This window comes from Trichomycterus rosablanca, chromosome 8, assembly GCF_030014385.1.
Source record: "Trichomycterus rosablanca isolate fTriRos1 chromosome 8, fTriRos1.hap1, whole genome shotgun sequence".
NCBI classification, from domain to species: domain Eukaryota; kingdom Metazoa; phylum Chordata; class Actinopteri; order Siluriformes; family Trichomycteridae; genus Trichomycterus; species Trichomycterus rosablanca.
In genome coordinates this window covers 10,679,950-10,694,651 of record NC_085995.1, presented here as the reverse complement: position 1 = coordinate 10,694,651, position 14,702 = coordinate 10,679,950, and the positions used below count along the sequence as shown (strand labels likewise).

The 14,702-nt window shown below is 42.4% G+C and overlaps 1 protein-coding gene across 2 annotated transcripts in view; it reads left to right on the top strand.

Annotated features, from left to right (window-relative positions):
- The window catches only part of cyfip2 (cytoplasmic FMR1 interacting protein 2), a 52,571-nt gene that overhangs the window by 31,102 nt on the left and 6,767 nt on the right, over nt 1-14,702 (top strand). For both annotated transcript variants that reach the window (XM_062999853.1, XM_062999854.1), the window contains exons 12-24: nt 2,083-2,375; nt 3,619-3,766; nt 3,849-4,002; nt 6,598-6,754; nt 6,859-6,955; nt 7,051-7,127; nt 7,234-7,342; nt 7,436-7,555; nt 8,311-8,510; nt 8,601-8,688; nt 11,302-11,445; nt 11,538-11,628; nt 13,797-13,927. In XM_062999853.1, coding sequence (XP_062855923.1) covers nt 2,083-2,375; nt 3,619-3,766; nt 3,849-4,002; nt 6,598-6,754; nt 6,859-6,955; nt 7,051-7,127; nt 7,234-7,342; nt 7,436-7,555; nt 8,311-8,510; nt 8,601-8,688; nt 11,302-11,445; nt 11,538-11,628; nt 13,797-13,927 — 1,809 coding nt within the window. The remainder of the gene's footprint in view (nt 1-2,082; nt 2,376-3,618; nt 3,767-3,848; nt 4,003-6,597; nt 6,755-6,858; nt 6,956-7,050; nt 7,128-7,233; nt 7,343-7,435; nt 7,556-8,310; nt 8,511-8,600; nt 8,689-11,301; nt 11,446-11,537; nt 11,629-13,796; nt 13,928-14,702) is intronic.

The following is a 14,702-nucleotide window of genomic DNA, read 5'->3' as shown; positions in this document are numbered from 1 at the left end:
ATATCAGGTAACGGATTTATGTTCCCTACATAGTGCACTAAGTTGTATATCAGGTAACGGATTTATGTTCCCTACATAGTGCACTAAGTTGTATTTCAGGTAACGGATTTATGTTCCCTACATAGTGCACCAAGTTGTATATCAGATAACGGATTTATGTTCCCTACATAGTGCACTAAGTTGTATATCAGATAACGGATTTATGTTCCCTACATAGTGCACTAAGTTGTATATCAGGTAACGGATTTATGTTCCCTACATAGTGCACTAAGTTGTATATCAGATAACGGATTTATGTTCCCTACATAGTGCACTAAGTTGTATATCAGATAACGGATTTATGTTCCCTACATAGTGCACTAAGTTGTATATCAGATAACGGATTTATGTTCCCTACATAGTGCACTAAGTTGTATATCAGATAACGGATTTATGTTCCCTACATAGTGCACTAAGTTGTATATCAGATAACGGATTTATGTTCCCTACATAGTGCACTAAGTTGTATATCAGATAACGGATTTATGTTCCCTACATAGTGCACTAAGTTGTATATCAGATAACGGATTTATGTTCCCTACATAGTGCACTAAGTTGTATATCAGATAACGGATTTATGTTCCCTACATAGCGCACTAAGTTGTATATCAGGTAACGGATTTATGTTCCCTACATAGTGCACTAAGTTGTATATCAGGTAACGGATTTATGTTCCCTACATAGTGCACTAAGTTGTATATCAGGTAACGGATTTATGTTCCCTACATAGTGCACTAAGTTGTATATCAGGTAACGGATTTATGTTCCCTACATAGTGCACTAAGTTGTATATCAGGTAACGGATTTATGTTCCCTACATAGTGCACTAGACCAGCCTTTCTCAACCGGGGTGTCGTCTGGCTTCGTCAGGGGTACCATCAAAAATATTCTGAAGTTACTGATATTGAAAATGAAATAAATTTAAAATACAAAAAAGTCAACTCATCATGAAAATGTAGACCATTAGCCGCCTCAAACATCAAAATTTGTCTCACACGCCCCTTTCCCCATGCTACAACGTCAACGCAGGTTTCGTGCGTTGCCTATAGTGATGAGTCGTTCGCGAACAATCCGATTCTATTGAACGGCTCTTTAAAATGAACAAACGGAACCGAGTCGCGCCTCTTGGAGCCGTTATAATATATATTTATATTTCTGTGCAGTTCTTATCGGATGTAATTCAACCAATCCGCTTCCATCAGTAGAGGGAATTAATAAGTCATAATAAGAGCTGTTTATTGTCGAAATTCAAATCACTTTCAGTATCGCGGAGAGAGCAAGCGACACACACACACACACACACACAGAGAGAGAGAGGTCATTACCTCATTAATGTAAATATTATAATTTTTATTGTTATTATTTTGCACTGTTTTTATTAATATTTTATTCTACTTTATATTTTTGCACATGTATCTGTTTTGTATATATTTGTTCTTTTTTATTGTTCTTTTTATTATTTCTCTCTAACTTGCTTTGGCAATACGAATGTCCTTATTTGTCATGCCAATAAAGCTTCTTTTGAGTTTAAGTTTGAGAGCCGTAACCGAGCTACAGAGAAACCATGCAGACAATGAGCAGTGCTAGTGGTATAATGACAAATAATTGAGAAATAAACTATAAACTTGTTTAATGATCTTAAATCTGATTGGTTCATGGTGCGTATGTTTTAAAGCAGAAACAAACACAGGAGCACGAGAGGATTTTTCTGAAACTTAATGCAATGCAAACACAGTACGTCTCTTCCCTGTCGTGTTTTTGTGTGTTAGCAGTCCGAGGGATGCAGAGTGTACGTTTTTTAATACATTTTAGCCTGGGGTGACGAGATTTTGAATACTTTTAAAGGGTGCCGTGACTGAAAAAAGGTTGAGAAACACTGCACTAGACAGTATTTTAGATATGAATTCGTGTTCCCTTCTTAGTGCAATTTAACCATATAAGAAGAAAACCACTGATCATCCACTGTCTGTCCACTTTTGACTTCTTGTGTGTATGCCGGTGAGTTAGCTCTCATTTCTCTGCTCTTTCTCCTCCTGCTTGCAGTATTCGTGGAAACTTGTCCACCCCACCGACAAGTTCTGCAACAAGGACTGTCCCGGCACGGCCGAGGAGTACGAACGCGCCACCCGCTATAACTACACCAGCGAGGAGAAGTTCGCCCTGGTGGAAGTGATCGCCATGATCAAGGGGCTGCAGGTGCTGATGGGTCGCATGGAGAGCGTCTTCAACCAAGCCATCAGAAACACCATCTACGCTGCGCTGCAGGACTTCGCCCAGGTCATTCTGAGAGAGCCGCTCAGACAGGCCGTGCGCAAGAAGAAGAACGTCCTCATCAGGTCAGATAGGGGCTGTCTAATCGAACCTTTTTTTTAAGCGACCCACATTTTGTCCATGATTTTTACTGAACATGGTGGCAATCTGGTCCCACTGTGGTTTACAAGGTGTATCATAAAGCCTCCACAAGGGGGCGATCATGTACAAAATTTTTCATGTGCTTGTTAAAACTTTTTTATTTAATTATTATAATATTTTTCTGCGACCCAATTTTTTTTGGCTTGTGGCGATTTGAAAAACCCTGGCCTAAAGTATGTGGACAGCCTTAACTCTTCTGGAAAGGCTTTACATTAGATTTTGGAGTGCCAGGAACGGTGGTAGCCTAGTAGGAAGAGCTTTGGACTGTCAAGTGAAAGGTTGAGCGTTTGAAACCACCATACTGCCACTGTTGGACCCTTGAGCAAGGCCCTTGACCCTCTCGGCTCCAGGGGCACCGTACTATGGCTGGCCCTGCACTCTGACCCCAGCTTGTGACAAATAATGGACTGTGGGAGGAAACCAGAGCTCCTGGAGGAAACCCACACAGACATGGGGAGAACATGCGAACCAAACACAGAAAGGACCCGGACCTTAGATGAATACACCGATGAGGCATAACATTATGACCACCGTTCTAATATTGTGTTGGTCCCCCTTTTGCTGTCCCATATGCAACAAACTGTGATGCACTGTGTATTCTGATACCTTTCTATCAGAACCAGCGTTAACTTTGAGATACAGTAGCTCGTCTGTTGGATCGGACCACACGGGCCAGCCTTCGCTCCCCACGTGCATCAATGAGCCTTGGCCGTCCATGACCCTGTCGCCGGTTTACCACTGTTTGTTTCTTGGACCACTTTTGATAGATACTGACCACTGCAGACCGGGAACACCCCACAAGAGCTGCAGTTTTGGAGATGCTCTGACCCAGTCGTCTAGCCATCACAATTTGGCCCTTGTCAAACTCGCTCAAATCCTCACGCTTGTCCATTTTTCCTGCTTCACATCAACATTGAGAAAATGTTCACTTGCTGCCCAATATATCCCACCCACTAACAGGTGCCGTGATGAAGAGATAATCGGTGTTATTCATTTCACCTGTCAGTGGTCATAATGTTATGCCTGGTCGGTGTATAGTTGTTTCATCTAATGTGGTTTTTTTCTTCCTTTCCAATTAGTAATATTGATCTGAAATCATTTAGTGTGACAAGTATGCAATAATTACATTTTTACCTTAGCTGCAACACTGACATTCTGTCCCTCCAGTGTTCTACAGGCCATTCGTAAGACCATCTGTGACTGGGAAGGTGGTCGGGAGCCACCCAACGATCCCTGTCTGAGAGGAGAAAAGGACCCCAAAGGAGGTTTCGACATCAAAGTGCCCCGCCGCGCTGTCGGTCCTTCAAGCACACAGGTGGGTTCAGCTAAAAACATGCCTGATCATTTTGTTTCTGGAAACGGTCTCAAAAAAAAGTATAATTTGTGTATTTCTGCAGCTCTACATGGTAAGAACTATGCTGGAGTCTCTGATTGCTGACAAGAGCGGTTCCAAGAAGACGCTACGCAGCAGCCTGGATGGACCCATAGTTCAGGCTATAGAAGATTTCCACAAGCATTCCTTCTTCTACACTCATCTTCTGAACTTCAGTGGTAAGAAAGGAGTTCATGTGCAGCCACTGTTGGGCCCTTGAGCATGGCCCTTATGGTCTCAGCTCCAACGGCTGAGCCTGCGCTCCGACCCCAGCTTCCAAACGAGCTGGGATATACGGAAAAAGAAATTTGTTGCGCTGTACACCTTTATATGTACACCGATTAGGCATAACATTATGACCACCTACCTAATATTGTGTTGGCCCCCTTTTTGCTGCCCCATATGCAACAAGCTGTGATGCACTGTGCATTCTGAGACCTTTCTATCAGAATCAGCATTAAGCATCAGCTCGTCTGTTGGTTCGGACCGCGCGGGCCAGCCTTCGCTCCCCATGTGCGTAAATGAGCCTTGGTCGCCCATGACTCTGTCGCCGGTTTACCACTGTATTGCACTTTTAATAGATACTGACCACTGCAGACCGGGAACACCCCACAAGAGCTGCGTTTTGGAGATGCTCTGACCGTTCACTTGCTGTGTAATATATCTCACCCACTAACAGGTGCCGTGATGAAGAGATAATCAGTGTTATTCACTTCACCTGTCAGTGGTCATAATGTTATGCCTGTTCGGTGTATATATGTCAAATAAAGGTCATTCTATTTTATTTTCTGAATTTTCTGAACACACAGGACCCAGTGCAGAAGCTTACAGTGAAAGACTTGATTGAAAAGTTGTGTATAAGCTATGCATGTCAAATGGTTGCCACGAGTTCTCTATGTTCCTTGGATTGGTTGTCTGTTTGCACAAATGAACATTAAGCGTGGTGAAACCACTTACTGCTGGCTGTTCCATAGAGCGCAATATTGATCGACAGTATTGACAGTTTATTAACATGCAGTTTTGTATAAAATGTATTTTAGTTTATACAAGAACGCTCTGCAACGTACATAAGAAGATATGGGTGAATGAAATCATAATGAAGATCTGCGAAGCCACAATTAGTGATTCCAGGATTAGTAAACCTGCTATTGCTATCTAAAATGCAAACCCAGGCCCTGGGTGCGTTCGAAAAGCTAGTGTGCTGTCTACATAGGCAGCATTTTTCACGTCATCCTGTGCGCGCTCCCGAGAAGGAGGCTGTTCGAAATCCTAGATGCCTTAAAATCCTCACTACTGAGGCATCTTAATATTTCAATGTTATTTTGGCCCAAGAACGAGTGAGCATCCGACGCTGCCTTCGTGATCAAGGCAATCCCAGCATTCATTGCGGGTCGGGTGCTCTTCTCTCACAGAAAAATAAACATGGCTGACGGGGCGGAGAAACGAATGGAGTTATTTTGAAACGTAAATAAAATATTACTGATTTTTAACTTGTATAAACTTGTACCTTTTTATTTGCAAGTTCGAACTTGTCAGGAAATGTAACCGTTATCGGTACATGAAGGGAGATGCTATATTGACGTTAGCGTGCTGTGCTACCTCAATCCATTGGTTTTAATGGCAAGATGCTAAACGTGAAACCCGATGGAAGCGCTGTCTAAGTAGTGCTTTCGAATAACCTGACTTCTAAGTCATTGACTTATTAGAATCCTCTCTACTGAGGCAGCTGCCTATGTAGGCAGTAAGACAGCAAGGCAGCTCACTAGGTTTTCGAACACACCCCCTGTTTCACAGCTCAAGAGTCGCCATGCTGTATTTTTTTTTTACAATGCACAATTTTGGCTTTTGTGAAACAGTGAGAATTAGTTTCTCTCTTCCATGTATTGATAGATAGGTAGGTAGGTAGGTAGGTAGGTAGATACCCATGTGGCATTAGAAATGGACATTGGAGCCTGGATGATTGACTGGTCTGACAAATCTAGTTTTCTGCAAGGTCATGTGGACGGCCAGACACTTGATACCACAGGCATCTTGTGACGAGGCGGTTGGTCCCAACTAATGTGTCTTAGTTCTGGTTGTGGTATACACCAACCAGGCATGACATTATGAGCACTGACAGGTGACGTGAATAACACTGATTATCTCTTCATCATGACACCTGTTAGTGGGTGGGATATATAAGGCAGCAAGTGAACATTTTATCCTTAAAGTTGATGTGTTAGAAGCAGGAAAAATGGACAAGCGTAAGGATGTGAGTGAGTTTGACAAGGACCAAATTGTGATGGCTAGATGACTGGGTCAGAGCATCTCCAAAACTGCAGCTCTTGTGGGGGTGTTCCCGGTCTGCGGTGGTCAGGATCTATTAAAAGTGGTCCAAGTAAGGAACAGTGGTAAACTGGCGACAGGGTCATGGGCAACCAAGGCTCATTAATGCACGTGGGGTGATCCGAACCAACAGACGAACTACTGTAGCTCAAACTGCTGAAGATGTTAATGCTGGTTCTGATAGAAAGGTGGCAGAATACACAGTGCATATGGGGCAGCAAAAGGGGGACCAACACAATATTAGGAAGGTGGTCATAATGTTATGCCTGATCTGGTCATTTGGTCATGGGACTGTTCTACTGCCAGGTTTGCTACATTAGGGAGTGATACCTTTAACCTTAAAACTCAAACAGACATCACTAGTACTACTGTAGTGTATTTAACCTTGTTTATCATATGCACAACATCACAACAGTAATTCACCTCATTTTCTCCTGACTTGCTTGCAGAGGCTTTGCAGCAGTGCTGCGACCTATCACAGCTCTGGTTCCGAGAGTTCTTCCTGGAGCTCACCATGGGTCGTCGGATCCAGTTTCCAATCGAGATGTCCATGCCCTGGATCCTCACCGACCATATTTTGGAGACCAAAGAGCCGTCCATGATGGAGTTAGTACTGCACACATGCTGTATATACACTGTATATACAATCTCCTCAAATTGTTTCAAGTCTGGTCTTGAATTAACTGGGGTTGTTAATGTTTGCTTTGTAGATACGTGCTGTATCCTTTGGATCTGTATAATGACAGTGGATACTACGCTCTAACCAAGTTCAAGAAGCAGTTTCTCTATGATGAGATAGAAGCTGAGGTAGACGTTCATTAGGATTGTAGCATTTGCATCCATTTTTGCATCCAAACGACAGTGAATCTAAGCTAATTATTTTTGCTTCTTGGTTTATTTAGGTGAACCTTTGTTTTGATCAGTTTGTGTACAAACTGGCGGATCAGATCTTTGCTTACTACAAAGCAATGGCCGGAAGGTAGGCTTTCATAACTTCCTACCCATCTTCATGTCAAATAGTTCAATATTTTTTTATGAAGAATCAGGCTTTGAATTTAACGAACTTGTCAATGTGTTTCTTCTAGCGTCCTCTTGGACAAGCGCTTCCGCGCAGAGTGTAAGAACTACGGCGTGATCATTCCCTACCCCCCTTCTAACCGCTATGAGACGCTGCTGAAACAAAGACATGTGCAGGTACAGTGGAACGTTTGTGGATGAACACAGCATAAACATTTAAAAAAAAAGGTGTTATGATACTTACAGGTTTATACTATTTTTTTTTTACAGCTCTTGGGTCGTTCCATCGACCTGAACAGGCTGATCACCCAGAGGATCTCAGCGGCCATGTACAAATCCCTGGATCATGCGATCAGCCGCTTTGAGAGCGAAGATCTCACTTCTATAGTGGTAAAATGCAATGCACATTTGATATTCATTTGAATCACAGCAGTGCTATCAGCCAGCTGGGTATGTACAGACATGATTGGCTTTGTCTGAGTGAGGGGGATGGCTGAGGTCCTGCCTGTTCCTGCCTTGCTCCCAGTGTTTAAATAGGGCATTGTAGACTAGAGGTTAAGATACTGGACTAGTAGTCAATAGGTCGCTGCCAGGTTGCCACTGTTGGGCCCCTGACCAAGGCCCTTAACCTTCAATTGCTTAGACTGTATACTGTCACAGCACTGTAAGTCGCTTTGGATAAAAGCGTCTACTAAATGCTGAAAATGTTTATGTTTTTGGGGAGCCAGACCCCCCACCACCCTGACCATTATAAAGCAAACTTCATTTCCCCAAATTCCCTCCATTTGCCCCACCCTGATCATGACTGAGGAAAACTGCAGACTATAACATGCCCTCTAGGCTGCTTCTTTTTACCCACCAGAGGTGGAGTCTCACGGAGAGCTGTATCGCGCATGGACAGCTGTTCTGTGTCTATTTCGTGATCATCCACCCCTCTTGCGGGTGCCTTGAGCAGCCAGCAGAGGCCACAATAAGAACTCTAGTCAACCTGCCCCTCTATGCATGGCCAGTTGTGCCTGTTGGACACCCAGCTAGGGCGATAGCACAGCTGAGATCTGAACTCAAGTGCATCCAGATCAAAAACGTTGCAAGTTTGCGCCTCAAACTGGATTTCTATCTGCACTATGTGTGTGTGTATTTGACAGGAACTTGAGTGGTTGCTGGAAATAAACAGACTGACACACCGACTGTTGTGCAAGCACATGACCCTGGATAGTTTTGATGCCATGTTCCGGGAGGCCAACCACAACGTGTCGGCTCCGTACGGCCGCATCACGCTGCACGTCTTCTGGGAGCTCAACTTCGACTTCCTGCCCAACTACTGCTACAACGGCTCCACCAACAGGTCAGTGCGAAGCATTGCATATAAACTAATACAGTCACCGAACCTAGCAGATGTGATTTACTCTTGTTTGTGTTTTACACCGTTGAACAGGTTTGTGCGCACAGCTATTCCGTTTACCCAGGAGCCTCAGAGAGACAAGCCCGCCAACGTTCAGCCTTACTACCTGTATGGCTCTAAGGTATGTATGTATTAGTACTCACACCACCAGGGGATTTTATTATATTCATATAACATGTTCTTACTATGCTGAACACCCTAACACAGGGGTGTCAGATTCATTTTCACAGAGGGCCACATTAGGGCTGGGCGATTTAGCAAAAAAGAAAAATCTCGATTATTTTAAAATAATAACCGATTGTCGATTACGATTTCGATTTTTTTTGTTCTTATATAATGCAATTAAAATAAGACTCAAATTTTTTTTTTGCATTGTAATTAAAGGCTGCAGAAGTGCAAAAATAGTAACAGCACCACCTATAATTATCCTTTTAAGGGACTCAAACTTTATAACAATAACGATATCACAATAATTAACAATAATTAAAACAAAATAGAAATCTGAATTATCTATATCCTTATCTATCTATATCTAAGAATAGCTCACAAACAACTCTTATTTTAAATAATGTGCAGCAGAGCCTCCTTACATTAGGAAAAACAAACTACAAAAAGTTCTTTACAGGTTTCTTAAAAGGAACACGAGCCTGTACTGCTGTTTCCACCACTGAGTGAGTCTGTATCAGTATCTACACTGGGGGGCATCAAGTAATCACTCAGCTCAGCTTTAATTTTGTCCTCTTGTGATTGGGGGGGTGGATGGAGGGGGCACGTTCTGCTTCTAACTACATGGACTACAATTCCCATGCTCCGATGGGCTGTCACGTGACTATATCACATGTCCCGATCAGCCAATCCTGGTCGCGCTCAACGGCTCACTTAATTAAACTCTTCTGTTTGTGTCTCGTTTTGCCGATCGTGTTTGCGCTCCTTATTTCTGAATCTAACCGTTACCGTGTATAATCCTTGTTGTCTTCCGTTTACTGTTTAGTCTATCCTCTGGTTTTGGACTCTACCTGATTTTGTACACTGTTTTCACCCTTTTGATATTAAACTTTCCCTGATTAATGAAAATATAAAGTATGTAAACAATCGCAATTGTCACATTCTAACATCGGGTGAAAACGTTCATGTGAATGAACCGAATTAATCGTGAAAATCGCTTAGCCCTAGGCCACATCAGCATTAAGGTTGCCCTCAAAGGGCAATTTGTAACATATCCCGCTGTGATGGCAGTCTGCCTTTTAATTCTTGGAGGTCAAGTTTAGCATACTTAGCTCCGTGTTTGGTGTAAAAATACCAAATTGATATTGTATATCTACAGGGGTTGGACAATGAAACTGAAACACCTGTCATTTTAGTGTGGGAGGTTTCATGGCTAAATTGGACCAGTCTGGTGGCCAATCTTCATTAATTGCACATTGCACCAGTAAGAGCAGAGTGTGAAGGTTCAATTAGCAGGGTAAGAGCACAGTTTTGCTCAAAATATTGCAATGCACACAACATTATGGGTGACATACCAGAGTTTAAAAGAGGACAAATTGTTGGTGCACGTCTTGCTGGCGCATCTGTGACCAAGACAGCAAGTCTTTGTGATGTATCAAGAGCCACGGTATCCAGGGTAATGTCAGCATTGGGGTGTTTTGGAGAAGAGAGTCAGGAAACGTTTTCCTCCACCAGCATCACGTAGTGACATGGCCACTATTCTGCAAGAAGAATGGCTTAAAATCCCTCTGACCACTGTGCAGGACTTGTATATGTCATTTCCAAGACGAATTGACGCTGTATTGGCCGCAAAAGGAGGCCCTACACCATACTAATAAATTATTGTGGTCTAAAACCAGGTTTTTCAGTTTCATTGTCCAACCCCTGTATGTCTGTATTGTATTATATTGTATTTTAATAGCTCATAATAACAGCAGCGTCCATATTCTGGGGGTTTGAATCTTGGACTAGGCTCAGAAATACAGAAGGCTCATGGTGCTACATGAATCAAGCCATTGGGGGGGCACATGTCACTGCACCCGGGAGGCACGGTGGCTTAGTGGGTAGCCCTGTCGCCTCACAGCAAGGCGGTCCGGGTCCTTTCTGTGTGGAGTTTGCATGTTCTCCTCGTGTCTGCATGGGTTTCCTCCCACAGTCCAAAAACATGCAGTCAGGTTAATTGGAGACACTGAATTGCCCTAGAAGTGAACGTGTGTGTGAATGTATGTTTGTCTGCCCCGCGATGGACTGGCGTCCCGTCCAGGGTGTTTACTGCGTGCCTTGCGCCCATTGTAAAGCTGGGATAGGCTCCAGCAACCCCCCAGTCGGATAAGTGGATAAGACAATGAATGAATGAATGTCACTGCACCCTTAGTGCAGGTCCCAAGCCCGGATAAATAAAGGGTTGCATCAGAAACGGCGTCTGGCTTTAAAAAGTGTGCCGAATCAAATGTGCAGATGAATAATTCACCATGGTGACCCCTAATGGGAGCAGCCCCCCAAAAAATAATAATTTATTTACCCCCTGTTGTGAGGTTTATCTACAATCTAAAATATATGATGTTATGATAAACTGATAATTGGCAAAGTAGCCATTGTTTAATTATTGCTGTTGATTAATGTGACCACCTTATTAATGCCCTTGATTTTGGATTGAGAGAACGAGTATGTCCACATACTTTGGCTATATGATGTGTTTGGCATGAAATATTAATGCAGTTCATGATCGCTCTCGCTCTGTGCTTTGCAGCCGCTGAACATCGCCTACTCCCACATCTACAGTTCCTACAGGAACTTCGTGGGTCCCCCGCATTTCAAAACAATCTGCCGTCTGCTTGGTTACCAGGGCATCGCCGTGGTGATGGAGGAGCTGCTCAAGATCGTCAAGAGCTTGGTATTGCAGATCATTTTGCAGCACGAGAAGGACTTCCTTCTCTTTTCTGTAACTGTGTGTCATCCTGTCTTTGTTTTCCTTTGTGTGTTCAGCTGCAGGGCACCGTTCTGCAGTACGTTAAGACTCTGATAGAGGTAATGCCCAAAATCTGCAGGTTGCCTCGTCACGAGTACGGCTCACCAGGTAAACTTCATACAGTGCTACCCATTCATACCCAACTGTTTTTCATAGGAGCACATACACAAATTATATATTATATATAACAGTGCCAAGTGTGTAAAAATAATGATAAACCAGTATCATTGTTTGATTGTTGCTGTTGTTTAACATTCAAAGTGAAAGTACAGGTTTCATGCAGAAATCTGACTGTGCAATAATTTGATGCACTTTAATGCACATGCACTAGTTCAGTACACGGCTTTACCACAAATGTGGTGTTATGTTGATTTATGTTACTCCCCCAAAGGAAACCAAACTCTATTTGATGTATAATATATACACCGAACAACTATAACATTAAAACCACCTCCTTGTTTCTACACTCACTGTTCATTTTATCAGCTCCACCTACCATATAGGAGCACTTTGAAGTGTTACAATTACTGACTGAAGTCCATCTGTTTCTCTGGATGCTTTGTTAGCCACCTTTCATGCTGTTCTTCAATGTTCAGAACCCCCACAGGACCACCACAGAGCAGGTATTATTTAGGTGGTGGATCATTCTCAGCACTGCAGTGACACTGACATGGTGGTGGTGTGTTAGTGTGTGTTGTGCTGGTATGAGTGGATCAGACACAGCAGCACTGCTGGAGTTTTTAAATACCGTGTCCACCCTCCTACCTAGTTGGTCCACCTTGTAGATGTAAAGTCAGAGACGATCGCTCATCTATTGCTGCTGGTTGAGTTGGTCATCTTCGAGATCTTCATCAGTGGTCACAGGACGCTGCCCATGGGGCGCTGTTGGCTGGATACTTTTGGTTGGTGGACTATTCTCAGTCCAGCAGTGACAGTGAGGTGTTTAAAAACTCTGTCTGATCCACTCATACCAGCACAACACACACTAACACACCACCACCATGTCAGTGTCACTACAGTGCTGAGAATGATCCACCACCTAAATAATACCTACTCTGTAGTGGTCCTGTGGGGGTTAACAAAGCATGCAGAGCATTCAGAGAAACAGATGGACTACAGTCAGTAATCGTAGAACTACACATATATAGAACCTGGAACATTTGGATTCCTTAGCATAATAACAGGTTATTCCATATATGCTCACAACTATTAAGCTAGACCACCATCGCTGGGATCTGGGTTTGAATATTAGAGGTACCTGCTTGGCATCTACACAGAAATGATTGGCAATGTCTGAATGGGGGAATGGCCAGAGCCCATGTCCAGGGTATTCCAGTGTTTCCGTTGGAACTGGACCTGCTGCCTTCCTGACCAGTATAAAGCGGTAGATAGATAGATAGATAGATAGATAGATAGATAGATAGATAGATAGATAGATAGATAGATAGATAGATAGATAGATAGATAGATAGATAGATAGATAGATAGATAGATAGATAGATAGATAGATAGATAGATAGATAGATAGATAGATAGATAGATAGACACAACAACAACAGGACCTGAGGGTACATATGGTACATGTGGTACATATGGAGGTGTTATTTCAGTTAACATTGCGAGGCTAGTATAGATTATAAGTCACAGTTGTAAGATATAAATTATGAAGTAAATTATAAAATAAATTAAAGTGAATTTAAAGTGAATTATAAAGTAAAGTGAACCACAGTGCAAATGTAAGAAATGCAAGAAAAAGTAAGAAAATGTGCAGATTTATGTACATAAGGTGCGGATGTGCCTGTCTGTGCATGTTCACATGAGTGCCCACAAATGTGAACACACACGTGCTCACCCACATACATAGATTATTGTACATGTACATGTGCCACAATTCTGTTACATTCATTCCTCAGTTCCTTCCGCCCCCCCTGCATAGAGTTAAAGAGCCTAATGGCTCTGGAAACAAAGGATTTCCTAAGTATGATAAAAGTATGAAATAATTCTAATAATTTGGGTTCATAACAGCTTAGAATTTTAATTGCCTAATTTTAACATGTAAATAATTTAGTTCATTTAACTAATAATTTACCCTAAAAACAAAAAGTATAGGTTGTAGTATTTATATTGTGTTGTACTGTAAAATGTCAAGCCTGTATTTGTATCAGTATTGACCATTTTTAAATCACATTTATACTGACCTTTTGGTATATACTTTGGTGTTTCTTCTCTGTGATTTTTCACTCTGATGGTTTATTACTACATGCATCGTTTTCCAGGTATCCTGGAGTTTTTCCATCACCAGCTAAAGGACATAATCGAATATGCTGAGTTGAAGACTGATGTGTTTCAGAGTCTGAGGGAGGTTGGCAATGCAATCCTCTTCTGCCTTCTCATTGAGCAAGCTCTGGTAAGAGCCTACACATTCTGTACTTCTTAGTCTCAGTAGATAGTTTTGGCATTTTACATATATATGTAATCATGGGCTCTCGTTTATCATTGTGTAAAAAAATGAGACTGGCAGTGCATGTCACTGAGGGTTTACAAATGCAACTGTCCCAAGAGATTGCCAACAACATTTCTCCACACACGTTTTGCAAGACATTTCCACCAGTTACAAGAAAAACAATATTGCAGCACTGGAGGTCAGGTGACTGCAGTAAAAACTGACATGCTTTCTGGGCAAAAAAATACTTCGGAAAATCATTGTCAGTAAACGCAGCTCATCACTGCATCTACAAGTGCAAGTTAAATCTCCACTATGCAAAGCGATGAGGCATTGTGAATACTTGACCGATTTGACAATGACCCTTATTCAAAGGCAGGAGACCCTGTTCAACCTTTTTCTCCCTCAAACACAGCCAATCTTTTTCTCCCTCAAACACAGCCAATTGTGATCATTCAGGTGGCACTGCAGTAAAAACTGACACGCTTCTTTGGAAAATCGTTGTCAGTAAACGTGGCTCATCACTGCATCTACAAGTACAGGTTAAACCTTCACTGTGCAAAGCAATGAGTCAGAATATTAGGACCAGCCATCTAATATGCTTTCAAACCACTTCTCCACACGACAATAACAGCAGGTCCATTAACTTATGTAAATTTTGCATGGTGGTTTGTACTGCAATGCATCTCGGTGCCATTCTCTCAGTGGGTAAATGAAGCACATGTGCCACCTCAAATTA